The sequence below is a fragment of the Geospiza fortis genome, unplaced genomic scaffold (assembly GCF_000277835.1).
Source record: "Geospiza fortis unplaced genomic scaffold, GeoFor_1.0 scaffold422, whole genome shotgun sequence".
In the NCBI taxonomy this organism is placed as follows: Eukaryota; Metazoa; Chordata; class Aves; order Passeriformes; family Thraupidae; genus Geospiza; species Geospiza fortis.
Genome location: NW_005054545.1, coordinates 437,836 through 456,682, shown reverse-complemented (window position 1 = coordinate 456,682; position 18,847 = coordinate 437,836). Strand labels below are relative to the sequence as shown.

At 53.8% G+C, this 18,847-nt stretch overlaps 1 protein-coding gene across 1 annotated transcript in view; it reads left to right on the top strand.

Moving 5' to 3' along the window:
- PLXNA2 (plexin A2) overlaps positions 1-18,847 on the top strand; it is a 137,533-nt gene that overhangs the window by 93,758 nt on the left and 24,928 nt on the right. The window contains 9 exon segments of the mRNA XM_005429368.2: positions 4,739-4,890; positions 8,534-8,651; positions 9,107-9,243; positions 12,366-12,533; positions 13,030-13,123; positions 14,373-14,612; positions 14,791-14,934; positions 16,076-16,310; positions 17,669-17,811. Coding sequence (XP_005429425.1) covers positions 4,739-4,890; positions 8,534-8,651; positions 9,107-9,243; positions 12,366-12,533; positions 13,030-13,123; positions 14,373-14,612; positions 14,791-14,934; positions 16,076-16,310; positions 17,669-17,811 — 1,431 coding nt within the window.

Here is an 18,847-nt window from a genome sequence, read left to right as displayed (position 1 = left end):
TACAGGGCAGAGTGGAGCTGGTGGTTGGTTGTGCAGGGATGGGAAAGCACTAAAAACTGTTGGAAGCTTGTCCTTTCCCTGCTTTCCACGTTTTCCAAGTCCCAGCTGTGCTACCAAGAGATAAAATGATCCTTAAAGGCTCCCCTGGATCTTCCCCTTGCCCTGCCACTGGGCAGAACCCAAATTTCTCTTGCCCAAGTGCTGTTCTGCTGCACAAGGTTGTGCTACAAGAAGCAAAACAGCCTCTGCTGAGATTTGCTTCCCCATAAACCATGCCGAAAGTTGTCAAGTCAAAGAAATCTTGGAATTATTTATCTGCCCCTCCTTGAGCTGGGCAGAGAAGGGGAAAGCACTGTGCTCCAGCCACCAAGTGACTCGCATGTGAGCAGTGCCAGGCTGGCTCTGGCAGCTGGCTGCAGGCAGGGCACTGCCACCAAGTGTTTTATCACTGTCCAACTTGAAAGCAATACTTTTGGGCTCTGTCCAAGCAGAAAAGAGCAAAGCTCTGCTGTTACAGATTTCTTGACTCCGTCCCCAGGTCTGTGTCTGAGCCCTCAGAGTGAGACTGGAGGAGACCATGAGACCTTCCCAGTGTTTGTTGCTGCTGGGTCCTTTCCCAATATCTGAGCTTTCTCAGGATTTTGGGTACATTTTGCCATGCTCAGTGCTGCAGAGCTGTGCAGCTGGGAGGACACCCTGCCCTGCTGGGACTGACCTGGCCCTGGCAGGTTCAGAGCTGGCACTGGTGCCACGTCCCCCATCCCTTGGGCACCAGCAGTGACAGGACTGGGGAGCAGGGTTTGCTCTCATACTGAATCTCACATTGCAGCCTGGATTACCCAGAGTAAAAGAGCCTTTAATATGGGCTGGTTTCCACTCCTTTTGCTTCATCTGGCCAGGTTCACTCTTTGTGACAAGGCTGAGGTCAAGGGCCTGGCTCCCAGGCGCCAGTGCCTTCGGGGGATGCATAAATAAGGAGATTGTGTCTTAACAGTTCTAAAAGTAAATGAGCACTGGGGTATTTGCAGTCCTCTCACTGAGTGAGAGGTCCAGCCCTCCCCAGCAATGTCTCCTCAGCAGCTTCAAACTTCCACCCGGCCTGTGGCCTTAGCAATAAATAAATAAAAATCGGTTTTCTGGCGAACAAGCGGCGCTCTGATCTCCTATTCATTTATTTGCAGGCCTCATTAATATAACATCAGCGCAACAAACAGCTGAAGGGGGGGGCAGTGTCAGGCTGAATAATGGAGTTGCTCTGCTGAGATAACAATTAGGCTCTGAATGTGCCATCAGCTGAGGCAGAGACAAGGAGGGATCATGCCGGGATGACAATGCTCATGTGCTGCCTCCCCGCTGGGCTCATCAGCTGGGATCCAGGGCTCGGAGCAGCAGCAAAAAAGCACAAAGAGGATGGAGGTGGATGTGTTTGGGGAGGGGGCAGGGGCTGTGCCGTTGATTGGGGTCTCTCTGCACCCCAGCAGATGCCAAGGCCTTGCTGTGCAGGGCTGTGCCTTCCCTGCAGCTCCGCAGGGAAAGCCCCAGCGGCTCCAGCTCTCCCTGGCTCCTCTCTGATTTCTTCTGCAGGCAAAATGTTGCTTCATGTCAGAAACGCTGAAAGATTCGAGCAGCAAGACATGACACTGAGAACATTTATCCTCCTTGCTGGAGCTGTGTCCTCTGCAGGCTGTGAGGGGAAAGTTCTGGCACTGGGTTGGGGCTCCTGGATCCCTGGGATCCTTGCATCCCAACCTGGGGAATCCCTTGGGTTCCAAATTTGGGGGATCCCTTGGATCCCAACCTTGGGGGTCCCTTGGGTTCCAGCCTTGGGGGTCCCTTGGATCCCAGCCTGAGGGATCTCTTGGGTTCCAGCCTTGGGGTCCCTACCTTGGTTCCAGGTAGAATCAGCAGTAAGAGAAGGGCTCTGGAGCACCTGCAGCCCTTCCCTGACCAAGGGCAGGGTGTGAGGGTGACTGAGCTGCTGCCACCCGCCTCATCCCTGTACCCAGCCCATTTTGTCACTGCCACAGGGCTGCACACCTGATCCTGTCTGGATCAGGGCCATCATTACAGGGGCTGGGCTGGGATTTGTCTCTGCAGTGGGGAGAGGTGACCTGCTCAGAATAATTCTGCCTCCCACACCCCGCTCAGATCTCAGTGACTTTCAAGCTGCTTCAGTTTAGCAAACAACCTGAAAAAACAGCAACTGTCCAATTCCTGGAATGGCCTTGCTCTTTCTCAGCTGTCCTTTGGAGTTCCTTTTCATCCTCCACAGAGCTCTAAGTGAAAAGCCACTCTGGTGAAGTGATTTTCTTGAAATTGGGGAATATCTCTTGCTAATCCTGTCTGTCTCAGATCAGAAATCTGGGCTGGCAGCTCTGCAGCTCCCAGCTGGGATCAAGGCAGACCAGGGCTGGCTGTGCTGGAGGTGCCTCCTGCTCACCCCAACGAGGAGCCCAGGATGCTGCTCAGAGGGTGCCCAGCTCTGGGTGCAACGGGACCTTTAAGACTTATCTTCTTTCTGCGATTTTGACTGAATCTCTCCAGCTGTAATTAATTGAATGCATCTGTTCTAACCCTGGGGCTGCTTTATGGCACAGTTACTTCAAAACTGTTCAATTAGTGGCCACTAAAATCTAGGTCGAGTGGAGCTCCATATTGGGGATTTTCCAGGTCAGGACATTTTTAAAATACAGCATCAGCTGGGCTTTGTTCAGGGAGGCCTCTCAGCCCTGCTGCTTCTGCTCAGCTCAGGAAATGGCAAGCAGTGACTTCTTCTTTTTGAGCGGTGATGAGACAACGAGACAGCGGAGTAAGTGCCCCAGTAAATGCATTTTAACATCATCCAGAGCTGCAAAGGACAGTTGTAACTGTCAGCCAAGTTCAGGTGATTCCCCAGCAGTGATGTAAACACCACCAGGCCTCCAGGACTCGGTGTAACACAATCCAGCTTGGTTTTGTAGTGGGTTTATGAGCACGTCGAGCTTCCCAGAGCTAAATGGTACAAGACAGGCCGTGGTGTGAGTTACAGGGAACAGCAGCACAACAGGCAGTGCGTGGTGAATAAATTAAAAACCTCCAGCAGGCCGTGGAGGGGACAGGGAGGTGGGAATTAAAGGATGTGGAGGAAGGAGGGGGTGGCTTGGTGGGTGCATGGAGCTGGAATAACCTCAGCCAAAAATGTGTGGCCAAAAATGGGGCAGAATGCCCAGGGAAGTGCTGCAGTCACCCTGGCAGTGCTCAAAAACCAAGTGGATGTGGCCATTGGCTGAGTGGGGATGGTGGGATTCCTTCTTGAAGATCTTGGGTGTCATTTTGGGGATGCTCTGGGGAGCTGGGAAGCACAGAAGTGATGGGGACAGGGGTGTCCCATGAGGGCTGCTGTGGGGCACGTCACTGGGATGGTGGCACTGCTGTTTGGCCCCGTTCCTCACTCCTGAGGAGGTGGGAAAACCACCCATCCACCTGGAAACTGTGAGGAAAAGGTTCCAAAGAGCTCAAGTTTTTTGCCAAAGACAAGGGTGGAACAAAGAAGCGTAAACAAGATTTATCCATTAAATTAATTAAATTTCATTATTATGGATTGTGTTTATTTATTAATAACTGCAGCGCAGGGAAGATTAGAGACTCACCCAGGAGCAACAACAGAGCAGTGGCAGATTCAGGATAACTGTCTGAGAGTCCTGGGTCCAAATTTTGTGACCATGCATTATTGAAATTTATACTCCTAATTGAAGAGGAGATTGTCCTTAATGCAAGTCCGGGGAAGCAGGGATGATTATGGCTGAGGCAGGCTATAAACAGGCAGCTTGAAAGCACACACCTCACCCTTTAACATTTTTAAGTCATTTGAGGTGCCAAGTCACTATTAAAATGTGACATTAACATTCAGAGAACAGTCAAGGCAGAAGGCAAAATTCTCCAAGCACCAGGCTGCTTCTGGAAGGTGACTTACCCTGTTCTGGATGGAGAGAGGAGCCAGCTGTGTCCTTCTGCAAGGATTTCTGGGAATGGCACTGCCCACTCTTCTTGGCCAGCTCAGGGACCTTGGAGTCCTCTCTTGGAGCAGGGCATGGATGGATTTCAGCATCCTTGGGCTCCTCCAGGACACCCAGAAGAGCCATGAGGGGTGGGCCTGGCTGGTCTGGCAGCAGCAGGAGCGGTTCCAAACCAGGGATGGGGCTGAAGAAGGGGCCTGGTGAGGATGTCACTGTCGCTGACATGTTTTATGAAAATCCTTTCGCCAGGAGTTTTCTCCTGAGAAGCTGAGAAGCCTCAGAAAAGCAATGTAAACAATAATTATCTGATTGCTTGGAACGTGCTTTGGAGGTTGCTCACCAACGGGTGCATCTTTGATTGGTTCCGTGCGAATTGTTTTTAATTAATGACCAATCCCAGCCCAGCTGTGTCGGACTCTCTGGTCAATCACAAGATTTCATTATTCATTCCTTTCAAGCCTTCTGATGAAAGCCTTTCCCTCTATTTCTTTTAGTATAGTTTTAATATATCATTGGTATAATGTAATGTAATGTGATATAATATGATATAATATAATATGATATGATATGATATGATATAATATAATATGATATGATATGATATAATATGATATAATATGATATAATATGATATAATATAATATAAATCAGCCTTCTGAAACATGGAGTCAAGGCTCTCACCTCGTCCTGGGGAGCCTCAATCACCACCACATGTCACCTCACCTTGTGCTGTCTCCCTGCAGATCCTGACGGTGTCGGGGCCCCCGGAAGGAGGGACCAGGGTGACCATCCGTGGTGTGAACCTGGGCCTGGACTTCTCGGAGATCGCGCAGGGCGTGCAGGTGGCCGGGGTGCAGTGCACGCCCCTGCCCGAGCACTACGTGGTGGCCGAGCAGTGAGTGTCCCCTCCCCTGTCCCCTCACCTGTCCCCGGGGCTGGGCACCCCCCAGAGCCCCTCCCTTGATGCTGGCTGGGGCTTATTCACAGACAGGAACGAGACAGGGCTGCTGTGGAACGCGCCTCGAGCTGTTTGATTTTCCAGCATCAGTCTCAATACATGATTATGACAATGGGAAAATGCCAGCAGTTCACATTCTAGGCAGCAGACACAGAACTTAATGTTACAGCTTAATTTATAAGCTTCTTGACCAATCACACAAACCAAAAGCATATTGACAGTAGTTCTATCTAACCACTATCAGCACACGTACTTTTGGTTAAAACAATGCTTGCTTATTTTGAATACAGTACCTGCTTGTGAGCCTTCAAACACAACACACAGAGCTCCATTATTAAGCTTTAACTTTCTTAATATCTTGCTAGATAAACTTTCTGTAGCTTAGAGAGCTATTCAGACAAGCGTTAATACACAGACCATTGTTCTATTTGCTTTTGCTTTTCTACAGTTTAAATAATTTTTCTGCTGACCTATCTCATGGCTGCTGCATAGCTCTGCTCACAGTTCTGCTGCCTCTGAGGCCTGCGTCTTGCAGCTTTCTCAAAACCCTCTGATTTTGTAGATTCCCACACTCCCTGACCTCCAGCCAGTGCTCAGGAGGCCAAAACCTCACCGGGAAGGGCTGTGGAGGTGGGCATGGGAAGGGATTCCAGCACATTCCCTCACATTCCCACACTCTGGACTCTCTCTGCAGGGGTTAAGCAGCGCTTTAAGCTTGCATTAAATGTTCTGTTTCCTTGCACACGGCGGTTCCTGCTTGGCTAAGCACCTTTGCTGATGAGCACCTTGCTGCTGCTGCTGCCTCCCCATCCCACTTGGAATTCCGCCGGCGCCGAGGCTGCAGCAGCCATTTGTTAGGCGGGCGAGGCGCTGACAGCCCCGCGCTCCGAGTGGGCTCCCCTGCAGTCAGTCCATTTGTTTCACTGAGAAAAACGTCAGCCCGAAATTAGGAAACAGGCCTGGAACAGGGGACGGGCAAATGAACCCCTCGGCGTGGTACCCGCTCCTCTGCTGCCCCGCGGGGCTGGGCTGGGGAGCCGAGGTGCTCAGGGGGTGTTTGGGGACATCTGTGCTGGGTGGGACGGGAGAAATAGGTGATGTCTCCTCTTGGGTTGTGTCATCTCCTGCTGGGGACCAGGACGGTGTTCTGTGCAGTAGGGCTGTGAGTGTGGAGCTGGCCAAGGTCCCATGGGTGCTCCCAGCAGCACAGATCTGCCCCAGCTTCATCCTCTGCTGGGAAACCCATTTTTCTCTGCTGGGAAATCCATTTGGTGGCTCCCACTTGGACCCCAGCAGGCCCAGGACCTGTCACCAGCAGCACGTGGTGGTGCTGGTTGGGTTTTGTCCATTCCTGGTGTTTCTTTGCCCATCTGTACGGCAGCAGGGGCATTGCTGGCCCCTCTGGAGCAGTGAGAAGCAGTGCAGACGGAATTTGGGATCATGGGGTGAAGGGTGCTTGGGGCTGCTGCAGGAATGGCACCAATACCCCATCACTGCGAGCAGTTGGGGCTGTTCTGCTGAGCAGCACGTTGTTATATTTTATTTTTCAAATAAAGGATGGAAGATTATGAAATTATCCCCCTTTGATGGTATGAAACCCTGATTTTATAATCATGACTCTAATTACGGCTCTTGAGCTTTCAAAGTTTGTTAACATCATTAAAACATTTACCCTGGGCAGATAACAGCAAGCGTTAGCATGAGAGCTGCCTTTTAAAGATGAATACAGATAAAAGGACCCTCTTAAGGGTTCTGTGGGCAGACTGAATTCCAGGACTGTAATGACTCTGCCATATGCTCCAGCCCCGCAATCTATCAGCCAGCAATTAGGTTAATGTTGGTGAAAGGGCCACTTAGCCCGGCAATCAGCACCCTACAGCTCTGCCGAATGCATCATTTTGTAACAAGGTACCTGCTGGGGATTTGGCTTTGAGCAGGGCTCGGGACCAGGTGTGCCCGGTCACTTGTGCCCTGTCCCACAGCCGGCCCTGCCCGGGCTGGGCTGCAGCTGCTGGAGTTGAGTGTTTGGTGTTTCCTTGGGCAGAGAGAACCTCCCCTCTCCTCTGCTGCCCTTGGGGTGCCAGGAATCACCCCCCAGGCTTTGTTTGCCCCAAGCTCAGAGCAGCCTCCTCTCCCCACTGCCAGTCTGCAGGAGGAGGAGGAGGAGGGACGAGGAGAGGTGAAGGAATAACAGGCAGAGAGGGGCAGGGGCGATGTCTGCTTGAAAGGCAGAGCGAGGAGCACGTGGCAGAGGAAGGCTGGGAGCTGAGAGGCTTCAATCCCTGCTCTCCAAAGGCAGCATCTCTCCAGGCAGCCCCTTTTGATGTGCAGCAACGAGGATGTGCACGTTCCAGCTCTTTACCAGCATGTGTGTATTTCATCAGGCCTCCTGGCATCACCTGTGCGCAGCAGCGTCTTTTTCTCCTTCAGTCTTCGTGGTTTATTTTACTTTTTATTTGCAGTGAATTTAATGCTGCTGAAGGCAGCTCCAGCACTGCCTCCCCAAACTGGGGCCTTTTATGTCTTTGTGTGTGATGGGCAGAGGAGGGAGAGCTCCCTTCTCCTTCAGCCCAGCAGGCAGAGGCTGCTCTGGCTCTTCTCTGGTCCCACTGCCAGGGTCAGATCCCCACAGGTGGAGCTGCACCTCCTGCCTCAGGCAGGTCACTCCTGCCTTCAGCTCTTCCTCCCTGAGGCCAATTACCCGTCTCCAATCCCCCTCTCAGATTTCCACTCTGGGGCAGGTTCCTCCCACCCTCAGCTTCCCAGAGCCCGCAGGGATGCTCTCGAATTTATCCTGCCAGCATTGCTGTGGGAGCAAGCAGCATGCAGGTCCATCTGGAGAGCCCTGCCAGCTGATGCCCCTCTGAAAACCTCCCCCAGACCTGCTGGCATGCCTGGCATCCACTTGATCCCATCCCCAGCTGGTGTCACACATCCCCAGTGCCCTGGGATTTGGGGGTTATTCATCCTCAGTGAGCAGCCATGGTCAGCCCCAGCAGCTCTCCCTGGCCCTGCAGCTTTGCCCTGGGCTTTTGGGGTTGTTCATCATCAGTTGTGGTTAACCCCAGCAGCTCTCCCTGGCCCTGCAGCTTTCCCAGCCTCAGGATGTGCCCACGGGGCTGAGCTGGACCACACCAGGAGCCCCTGTGACCAGCACCAGTGTGTTTGTGGCAGCCAGCCCTGTCCCCCAGCAGAAGCTGGCTGTCTCTATCATCCCCCAGCAGGTTTCTCCAGTTGTGATTAACTGGGAGTCTGCAGTGTGAGCTGTTCCCTTAATGAACTCATCTGTTACTCTGAGGACTTCGCACTCACTTTGCTACTGGCTAATATATTGCCATTAGTGCTCTGCTTTGCTCTGGAGTTTACAGCTTGTAATAATTATGTCTAATTTTGATTTTTTTTTCCTTTAAATTACTACACGGGGTAAAAATAGACTCAGTAATTAACTCCTTCCAAAGAGGCAGATATCAAAGTTAAAGAGGAGGTGGGGGGAGAAAGGAGAAATAATGGCAGCGTGGAGCTGAGCAGGGCACTGCTGGCACCTCCTGCCAAAGCTCCACTGAGGCATTTGTGCTTCCAGGATCGTCTGTGAAATGGGGCAGGCGCTTCCAGGGATCAGCTCCGGCCCAGTGCTCCTGTGCATCGGAGAGTGCAAGCCCGAGTTCACGGCCAAGTCAGCGCAGCACTACGTGTTCGTGGTGAGTGTCCTGCTGGGGACAGCACGTGTGTGCCCAGCAGCTGAGCCTGGCACACGGAGGGGCTCCAGCTCCAGCAGACAGTCCTGGAATTGCTGGTTTTTTCCTGGGGCTTTCCCCCGGGTGTTGCTCAGATTTTGGTGGCTCTCTCAACAAGCCCAGCCTGCAGGATGGAGAGCTCACCCTGTGGATAAACCAGGGCTCCCACAGTGTTTGGATCCAGCTTTGCACCCCCAGAGCAGTGATTATGGAATGACAGATTGGTTTGGGTTGGGAGGGATCCCCAAAGGCCCTGTGCCACCCCTGCCATGGGCAGGACACCTTCCACTATCCCAGGCTGCTCCAAGCCCCGTCCAGCCTGGCCTTGGACGCACTCAGGGATGTCCTGCCCTGTCACAGCGCCCAGAGCAGCTCCCTGGCTGCAGCAGGGGCCCTGAGCTGTCCTTTCCTCCCTGCAGACTCCAGCCGTGAGTTTCCTGAGCCCCAGCCGTGGCCCGGAGTCGGGAGGGACCATGGTGACCATCTCTGGCCACCACCTGGGCGCTGGCAGCCGCGTCTCCGTGCTCCTGGGGAACCAGACCTGCGAATTCCTCCAGTAAGAGACAGCACAGGCTCCTGCAGCTCCCATCCCAGCACGGATCTGCTGGAGCTGAACGTGCAAAAATCCATCTGGGAAGCCCCTGAGGCTCCCTCCTTTATTGCATGAAACTATCTTCTCTTTTATTGTGATGGAGGCTGGCATGGCAAGGGAGGGATTCACCGGTGTCAGTGCTGTTCATTGTTTCATTTTAATGCTGTTCCAGTGCTAACTGCTCTGAAAATCACAGTGAAACACCACTGGGATGGAAATATGCTTATATTGGCCACCAGTACCTGCCCCCAGCCTGGCTGCTCTGAAGAAAATGGAACATTTATATGAAATACCTCCTTTCTCTTTTCACAGACCTGCATTGCTTTTATTGTAGCCACTGCTGCAGGTGCCTCCAACTCCTAAAAATGGTCTGGGATCCTCAGGGCAGTGCAAGGCGAGGGTCTGCTCACACCTCCTGCTGAGGAACTTGCACAGCCATCAGTCTCTGCTGGGATTTCCATGGCAAATTTGCTTTTTCCCCAGCAGTGTAAACACAGAGTTGACATTTGCAGGGTTTAATGGGTTTTCCTGGGGCTAAGTTAAAAAAGAGACGTGTGGTTTATATCTGTGTGTACCAGTACACAGCCCTGCCCACCCTGCTGGGGTGGGCACAGCCTGGGTGGCAGCCTGGCATCCAAAGGGATTCTGCCTCCCAGATCCTCACCCAGGCTGCCCAGGAGGAGCTGAGGAAGTTTCTGGGAAAGCAGAGATCCCTGGAGGTGAATTTCTCATCCAAAAGCCTGAGAGGTTCTCGGATGCAGGAGCTGTGGGTGCTCAGGTGTGGGAGCACATTGGGTTATCAGCAGGGCTTGCTCTGGATCCATCCCAGGATGGGGCTCAGGGCATTCCAGAACCTTCCAGCGCAGCTCAGCCCTCCAGGTGTTAAGCAGTGTAACTAATCCATCAATATTTCCTCCCACATCCCAAACAAAGATGCCAAACTGCTGCCTCAGGTGGAGACAGGGAACAGCAGAGGTGTGGGGCCAGCCCTGGAATATCATTGTGAAATATCATCCCTTAAATAAACACCTGATCCTGTCCAGGCAACCTGCAGCTTCTGGCCTGCAAAACCTGGAGGGGTTTTGGATTCTCTGGGTGTTCTGATGGCAGCAGGACAGAAACTTCAGCCAGGGAGCAGCGGCTGAGTGCCCCATCCTCACTGGGGCATGCCGGGGACTGCTCTGAGGCAATGAACTCCAATTGTACTCCAGGGCATGGGGGAGCCTGATGAGATGAAGCAGCTCCTAATGAGATTCCCTCTAATTACAGCTTCCCCCATTCTCCCCTCTCGGATCGGAGGAGTGGGCAGATTCACCATGACGACACAATAATAGCACAGAAAGCTAATTAGCTGATCACAGGGAGCTGGGAGCCGCTCTGCCAGCAGCCCTGCATCCCTCCCAGCCCGTGCCAGAGCTGAGCAGGCACGGGCTGGGCAGCAGCAGGGCAGGAACCCGCCTGGCTGCACAGAATCACTCTGCAGAATCCCACTCCTCACACGAGGAAGCCTTTGTGGCTAAATTAAACCAAGGTGGATGTGATAAAAGCAAGTCAGGATAGGAAAGGAGCAGGAGCAGGGCAGGAAGGGGTGGATGTGTTATTGCATCAGCAGCAATGGTCAGTGCAGTTGGTTTGAGGTGTTTCAGGGGGTTGTTTGAAGTGTTTCAGGGGGTTGTTTGAGGTGTTTCAGGGTTTTTTTTTGAGGTGTTCCAGGGGATGTTTGAGGTGTTCCAGGGCTTGTTTCTGTCCCCTCGGATGTGGGGGGTGGAAGGGCCGAGGTGTGAGCTGGGAACATTGTGGTGCCAGCTGCTCCGTGCCCTCCTGAATGCCCACTAGAGAGGGCAGGGGGTGTGTAAGGACCCCAAGAAGGGAGCACACACTGTCCCCCTGGCTCAGAGCTTTGCTGGAGCAGAGCAGGGACACGGCTGCACCTGAGCCTCAGCCAGCCAGGCACCTCCACAGCCCCTGAGGATGGTGAGGGTGGTGAAGGTCAGCCATTCAGGTTTTGATTTAAGTAGCAGACTGGCAGTGAGGTGCTGCAGACCTGCCTGCCCTCTCCCCTGGGGCAACCCAAAACTAAAGGAGCCACAGAGAAAACACTGACTTTCCAGTGAGCCAGGTAGGTTTGGGCAGCAAGGACAGCCACAGGTGGCTGTGCAGGATGTGCCAGGGATGTGCCTCCAGCACTATTTGTAGGATCAGTGTCCATGGAGCTGGGTGGTTCCTCCCAGCTCTGTTCTGGATGCTCAGATCTCATTCCCCTTCCCCATCCCTCCGCCCACCGGCGCCTTTGTGCTCTGGCAGTGCCTCGCTGTGTCGCTGCCTGCACCTTCTCTGGGGCTCTGGTGGCAGCAGATGGTCTGTTGTGTCCAGCCAGGCAGCGCCGAGCCGAGGTCACCCCGCGCCGGGGGAGACAAAGCCGAGGCAGCTCTGCCACTGCCGCGGCCCTGCCCAGGCAGGGGCTGCTCATTGTGCCGCTCACAAGAGCCTCGTGTGTGCACTGGGCTGGGAAGGGGAAGAATTTGGCTTTTCACTGAGCTCATGCATCCCGTTGAAAAGGCAGCCATCTGTTTTCACACGCCCAGCAGACGGCGGCGGGTTCAGGGGGATGTGGGAGCTGCAGCTTGGCACAAAGATGGATTTCAGGGGGGCTGTGCTGCTCCCACCATGGGCAGAGCTCGGGGCACAGCTCCCCACCTTTCCTTCCATGCCAAACCCTCCTGCCCTCCCCAGCAGCTTCCCAGGTACCAGTGTGGTGCTGGCTGTAGGCTCAGCCCTTTATGGGCTGCCCCAGGACAGGACCAAGGCTGTTTCCTGCCCCTAAACCACTGTGAAAAGTGCACATTATATGGCTCTATGCAGATATTTACTTTATGTATTTTGTTGTACTGATTAGTAGTGCTGTATTAACATTTTAATAGTATGATAAAATGTAGTTTTGTAGTTAAAAAGGTAACTTTTGTAGTTAAAATAGTAACTATGTGAGTGGGATATTTTTTTAAGAAAGGAATGAGGTACCAGATAGCACCCGCAGGACTTTTCACAACCCCCACCCCATTAACACTGCCCGTTTCCCTCCTGTGCAGGCGATCCATGGATGAGATTGTTTGTGTGTCAGCGCCCTCAGCCCACGGCCTGGGGGCTGTTCAGGTCTCTGTCAGCGTGGACAGGGCTCAGCTGGAGAGGACTTTGCTGTTTGAGTACATCGACGACCCCAAGGTGCAGCACATCGAGCCCGAGTGGAGCATCGCCAGGTAAAACAGCACCTCCTCGGCTCCCCCCTGCCCTGGGGCTCCTCAGCACACACCCGGGCCAAAAAAGGGGCTCTTTGGGAATGCACATCCCACCCAGCATCCTGAACGGGTCAGGGCTGGGCATTTCTGGGTTTGCATTTAGCGCAGCTCGGGCCTGGGGTTACAGGGAGGTTGTGTCCAGCCAGGCAGCCACAGCAGACCCTGCTCCAGGAGTCTGGGGGCTCAACCAAAGCCCAGACCACCCCCTCTGCTGCAGAGGGGCACAACTGCTCCTTAAAGGCTCCTTCTTGTGGTCCTGGAACACCACAAAACCAAGAAAGGAAAGAGCTGATGTTGATCAGAAGGGAGTGTGAGGGACAGGGTGGCTGCTGCTGTCACACCACGGGGACACTGCTGAAAGCCCTGGGCTGTACCCATCCTCCCAAGCCTAACCCTACTGGCATCTTGTCCCTGGGGCCCAGCCCAGCCCTGATCAGCCTCTCCTGCCTTCCCACAGCGGCCACACGCCCCTGACTGTCACCGGCTCCAACCTGGACGTGATCCAGGAGCCGCGGATCCGCGTCAAGCACAACGGCAAGGAGTTCATCAACGTGAGTAGGGGCTGGGAGCAGCACCCTGCACCCTGCATGGGCACTGCTGCAGCTGGGAGCAGCATCCTGCACCCCTGCACCCTGCACCCTGCATGGGCACTGCTGCCAGGGCTGCCTGCCTGGGCAGGTCTGACACAGCAAAAGCTGCTCTGGGGGGATTTCCTGCACTCCCCCAAGCTGGGGGCACTGGGAAGAGGGAATTTGACACACAAAAATGTGAGATTATCTCCTTCCCCTGTCTGTGTGTTTTCAGTCCATGAGTGAGAAGCTGAGATGAACCCCCAGCTAAATGGGGACTGAGCGAGGTTCTTGTGTGTAAGAATTGAACCTCCAGGACTTCAGAAATTATTGTGGCCAAGTAAAGCTGAAATATATTGTTTCTATGCAGTGATCTTTGTGACCGAGTCTGTATTCTCTTGGAAAGGGCAAATCACTAAGAGGTCTTTTCCTATTACTTTTCTCCCCCTCAAGACCTTTTTCATCTGAGCTCTTTTTAAAAAGACATCTAATTTTGTTGCTAGCACTTGCAGTTACAGTGCTACAAAAATAATTCTGAAGACACAAAATTGAGTGAAATTAAATCTTTCAGTTATGGAGGGAGGCCAAATGGTTGGGCTCTTGCTGCTTCACAAGGCAAGAGCCCCATAAATCAGTGATTTCCCTGCTTTGAGGGCTGCAGGAGCTGTGGGTGTCCTCAGCCCAGCAGGAGATGACCTTCACGTTCCCTCCTGCCCACCAGTGTCACATGTTCTGTTCCCTTCCCTCGCTGGCATTTGGGAATGGCCTCTAATCACCCATTTGCAGCAGGGAACTGGTATTCCCTATGGGTCTGCTTCAGAGCTAGAGAGAAGGAAAGTGGAAAGAAATGGGAAAAAATAAAGAAAAATTAGTAAGAGCTGCTGTGTGAGCCTTTAGCTCCACTGAAACACGGCTCGTTTTGGGCTCCATCACTACCCCAGTGCCTTCATGCTGGCTAGAGGAGAAGCAAATTATGCCAAATCATGGCAGTAATGGCTCATGGAATCAGCAAGGTTGGAAAAGACCTCTGAGACCACGGAGCATCAGGACTGGATCAAACATTCCCAAGCTAAGCATGAACCCACTGGGCTTCCCGTCCACCAGAGCATCAGGGTCCAGCTCAGGGCAGAGTGTTCCCTGCTGAAATCCCCTTCCCCAGGTGTGCAGGGTGGTGAATGCCATGGCCCCAGCTCAGGGCAGAGTGTTCCCTGCTGAAACTCCTCTTCCCCAGGTGTGCAAGGTGCTGAACTCCACGGCCCTGGCCTGCCTGGCTCCCCCGCTGACGGCCGAGTACCGCCCGGGGCTGGACGCCGTGGAGCGCCCGGACGAGTTCGGCTTCATCTTCAACAACGTCCAGTCCCTGCTGCTCTACAACGACACCAAGTTCATCTACTACCCCGACCCCACCTTTGAAATGCTGAGCTCCACCGGGGTGCTGGAGCAGAAGCCGGGCTCTCCCATCATCCTGAAGGTAAGGAGAGCCTGGCTCAGCCTTGGGGAGCCCCAAAACCCCCGGGAAGGAGGGAAGGAGGGAGGTTCTTTCTTCTGCAGAGTTTGGGGTGCCCTAAACAGAGCCCCGTTGTCTGCACGAGCCGGGAGCTGGAGGGATGTGCTGCATCTCTGTCGGTGTTGTGTCCCCGTATCCCCAGGGCAGGAACCTGTGCCCGCCCGCCCCGGGAGGAGCCAAGCTCAACTACACGGTGCTGATCGGGGAGACGCCCTGCGCCGTCACCGTGTCCGAGACACAGCTGCTGTGCGAGCCCCCCACCCTCAGCGGGCAGCACAGAGTGATGGTGAGGGGCTGCATGTCCTGTCAGCATCCCCTTCCCTCTCCTCCCCACCCTTCATCCTCCTCCTCCAGCATCCCCTTCCACTCTCCTCCCCACCCTTCATCCTCCTTCTCCAGCTCCCTGACTCACTTGGATACAGAATCCCCAGTAGGATTTTATGGGTGTCTGATTGGAAGTTTAAAATATTGATGTGGATTAGCATGGAGAGACTTTGTCCTTCCCTGAGAGTCACTCCCTTCTAGAAGGAAAAATGCCCCTCACAGCCTTCTAGAAGGAACAAATCTTGCTGGCAGTTCCTTTGGCACTGGGTGCCATCCTTGCTCTGGATGAAGTTGAGAGCATTCCCAGTGTTCTCCCTCCTGGAGGGGTTAATCAGCCACAGAGACAGACCTGAGCTGCCAAGTGGATGGAAAGGTTTTGCCTTTTCCCAAATCGAGAGCCAGGAACATCTGAACCCTGGAGTGGTTGGATCAACCCCCTCATCCAGGACAGCCCTCAGTGCCTCCCTCTGCTCGGGGTTTGGGCATTGCTGCTTCCTCTGCTGCTCCTGCAGACCAAGCCCCAGCTGCTGAACTGCCTGAGCAGAGCCCAAATGGGATTGTAATTGTGATTTATTTCCCTTGAAGTTCAGCATCCAAAACATATTCAGATTATCACAGTGTGACTCCCAGCAGCTCAACCTGGCTGAGAGCTGCTCACATCTGTGGCCAGGGCACATCCAAGAAAAGCCTGTCCTGGTGTCAACTCCAGCCTGTTTGCTCTCACGTGGGGCTTTCTGCTCCCTTCTCTGCTCTGCCCTTGCAGTCACTCTGGTTTCTTGTCAGTGGAATGATCAGGGGCTTGTTAACGTCCACGGCTTACGAAAAGGAGTTGAAAGCTTATAAAATGAAAGTCAAATGGAGCCATCAGATAATAAGAACAAAGCCCAGATAGTGAAGGGCTGGCACATTTATCATCGCTTGAAGCCTCCCTGTGCTCTCACAAGCAGCCCCCTCTGTGTTTGAAGGCAATTGGTGTTTTCTGCTCCTGAGCAGAGGTGGCTCAGTGCTTCCCCAGGGATCTGCAGGACCCCGTGGTGGGCAGGACAGGCTTTGGCACAGGGGCACACCCCGAGCTGCTCTCAGCTGTGCTGTGTGCCCTGCAGGTGCGTGTTGGGGGGGTCGCCTTCTCCCCTGGCTCGGTGAGCATCGTCTCTGACAGCCTGCTCACCCTGCCCGCCATCGTCAGCATCGCGGCCGGCGGCTCCCTGCTCCTCATCATCGTCATCATCGTCCTCATCGCCTACAAGCGCAAGTCCCGCGAGAACGACCTCACCCTCAAGAGGCTGCAGATGCAGATGGACAACCTGGAGTCCCGGGTGGCCCTGGAGTGCAAGGAGGGTCAGTGCTGCCGGGGCTGGGTGGCCCTGGGGGCTGCAGATCCATGGATGGGGTCCCAGTTCTCCCAGTGCCCCAGGATGTGCAGCGGGGAACTGGGTGGGAGCTCCTTGGGGTTTGTGGGAGCTCCTTGGGTTTTTTGTGTGGTTTTTTCTGGGTTTTTTAGTGGGGTTTTTTTGTGGGGTTTTTTTTGTGGTTTTTTTTTTTGGAATTTGGAGATCCCACAGGGGAATCCTCACCCCAAAAATCTAGGCAACCAATCAGAACAAAGTGTTTTACCTTCTGTTCACCAGCGATTTTGTGGGATTTGGGGGGGGGGTTTGTGGTTTTATTGTGGGATTTTTGGAGGTTCCCATGCCTGCCCCACCACGGGAGGGTGGCAGCCTGCAGTGTGTGAGCAGCAGACATGGCTCTGATGTGCAGAGAATGGGATTAGAGCTTGATCCTGCTTAGGCACCCTGCCTAAATTTTGGGTGTTATTTGGAGTATCCAGAGCTGCTGCTTGAGAGTTTCCACATTGAAGAGCCCTGTCCCTTGCAAGGAGGCAGCAGAGCCTCCTCACCCCACAGGTGAAGGTGGATTTTTTGGGGGGTGCTGCTGTTGTTTCCTGTTCCTCCCACCAGGGAAGGGGCTTAAGCAATCAAAGTAAAATAAATAACTGCACATTTCATAGTGGAGAGAGAGAGTTGCATTGGATTTGTTCAGCTGATTTCAAGAGTAGCCTTGAAAGCACAGGGCAAAAATTGAGATGTATTCAGGAGAAGGCACAGGTTCAGCTTGGCACAGCCCAGCTGGGGTACAGAGGCTTCCCTGAGCCAGCGTGTCACACTTTGGAGAGGGAACAGGAGGAGACACATCCAGCTGTACAACACGGTGTTAGGAGAGGAAAAATAAATCCCTTCCTGACCCCTGCAGCAGCTCACATTTGATCTGCATCAGATTTGATTATCTTGCCAACTGTTGATAGAGGAGGAAAACAAGAAGAAAGGAAAATAGGGGAGGCAGCAAGTTATGAAAACAGATCCTTGTTTCTCTGCGCAGCCTTTAAAGGTGTTTTAGGTGTGCGTGCACAGGTGTGAACTGCATACAAATTAACCACAGCTTTGTTCTCAGTCTGCGCTCTGAGCAGAGCCTGCTCTCCCACCCTGGGCTGCTGAGACGGAGCCTCCGGGGGTGCTGAGCGTCTTGGGGCTGGTCTTGTTGGCCACGTGGGGATTGGACATAGGTTGGGTTTGATTATCTCAGGGGTCTTTCCGACCTGAACCCTCCCTGAGCTGCCCCTTCTGCTGGGGAGAGCAGCCAGGCAGCCCTGCCCAGAGCCCCCTGAAGCTGAGCCCTGCCCCGTTCTCTGCCCTGAACAGCCTTTGCAGAGCTGCAGACGGACATCAACGAGCTGACCAGCGACCTGGACCGCTCGGGGATCCCCTACCTGGACTACCGCACCTACGCCATGCGCGTGCTGTTCCCGGGCATCGAGGATCACCCGGTGCTGAGGGAGCTGGAGGTAACCCCCGCCCCGGCCCAGCTCCCCAGGCTCCCCGAGCCCTCGGGGAAGGCAGCAGGGAGCCCTGCAGCACCTTGAGGGCTGCACACCACACAGGTGTGATCCAGCTTCATGGGATGCTACGACTCCCCTTTCCTTTCTTACTCCCCTATGGGCTTCTGCATGCACTTAACTAGACAGGGAAGCATGACTAAGATGATAAAAACAATTATTACAATCTAAAAAATTCCCCTGACAAAAGGTGCAACCCATCCTGTGAACCAGTCATTGGATGCCCTGGGGTCAGCAGGGTTCATTTTAACTCCCAGCCTGGAGTTTTATCTCCTCCCACATCACCGGATTCCTTTCAGCTTCTCCTCCCTGGTGTTGGTTTATTTTTATTTTATGAGGGTTTATATCGCTCTAGGGCAGCGGCAGAGCAGGGCAGAGCAGTTGTGGTGTGTTTAAAGTGCTCCAGAGTCACCTGGTGAGGCAGGGGATGGGTGAGAGCCCGGAGCATCCTGCTCGGAGCATCCTGCTGCTGTTCCCTCGCGTGTCCACAGGAGGGCAAGGAGAATGCCCGGGCATTCCAGCCTCCGAGCGAGCGCTTCCATCTCCCTGGTTTTCCCACCAGGATGTGTAAAAATATACAAAAAACTTCCACTGGGAATACGGAGGAATTGGGAAGGCACAGGGGCCTGTCAGTGCACCTGGCAGATGGGCTCTGCTCACCTGGGAGGGGGCCAGAAATAGGATGGGGTTCATAAACATCACCTCACACCTGGGATGGGGCTGTGATGCCCACCCTGGGATGGAGCTGCCATCCTCCCTGTGGGATGTGCAGAGGCTCAGCTCAGCTTTTCAGGGACTGGGATTGCCCCCTGAAATCCTGTTTCCTCCTCACAGACCAGGGATGGATGTAGGAGGGAGGAGTCCTGGTTGCCTAGGGCTGGATTCCTTTAACCAGGCAGGCTTTCCCCACCATTAAAGCATCACTTTGGGTTCCTTTCCTCGCCACCAGCACCCAGCAGTTGCTGTGGTGTTGCTAAAACAGGCG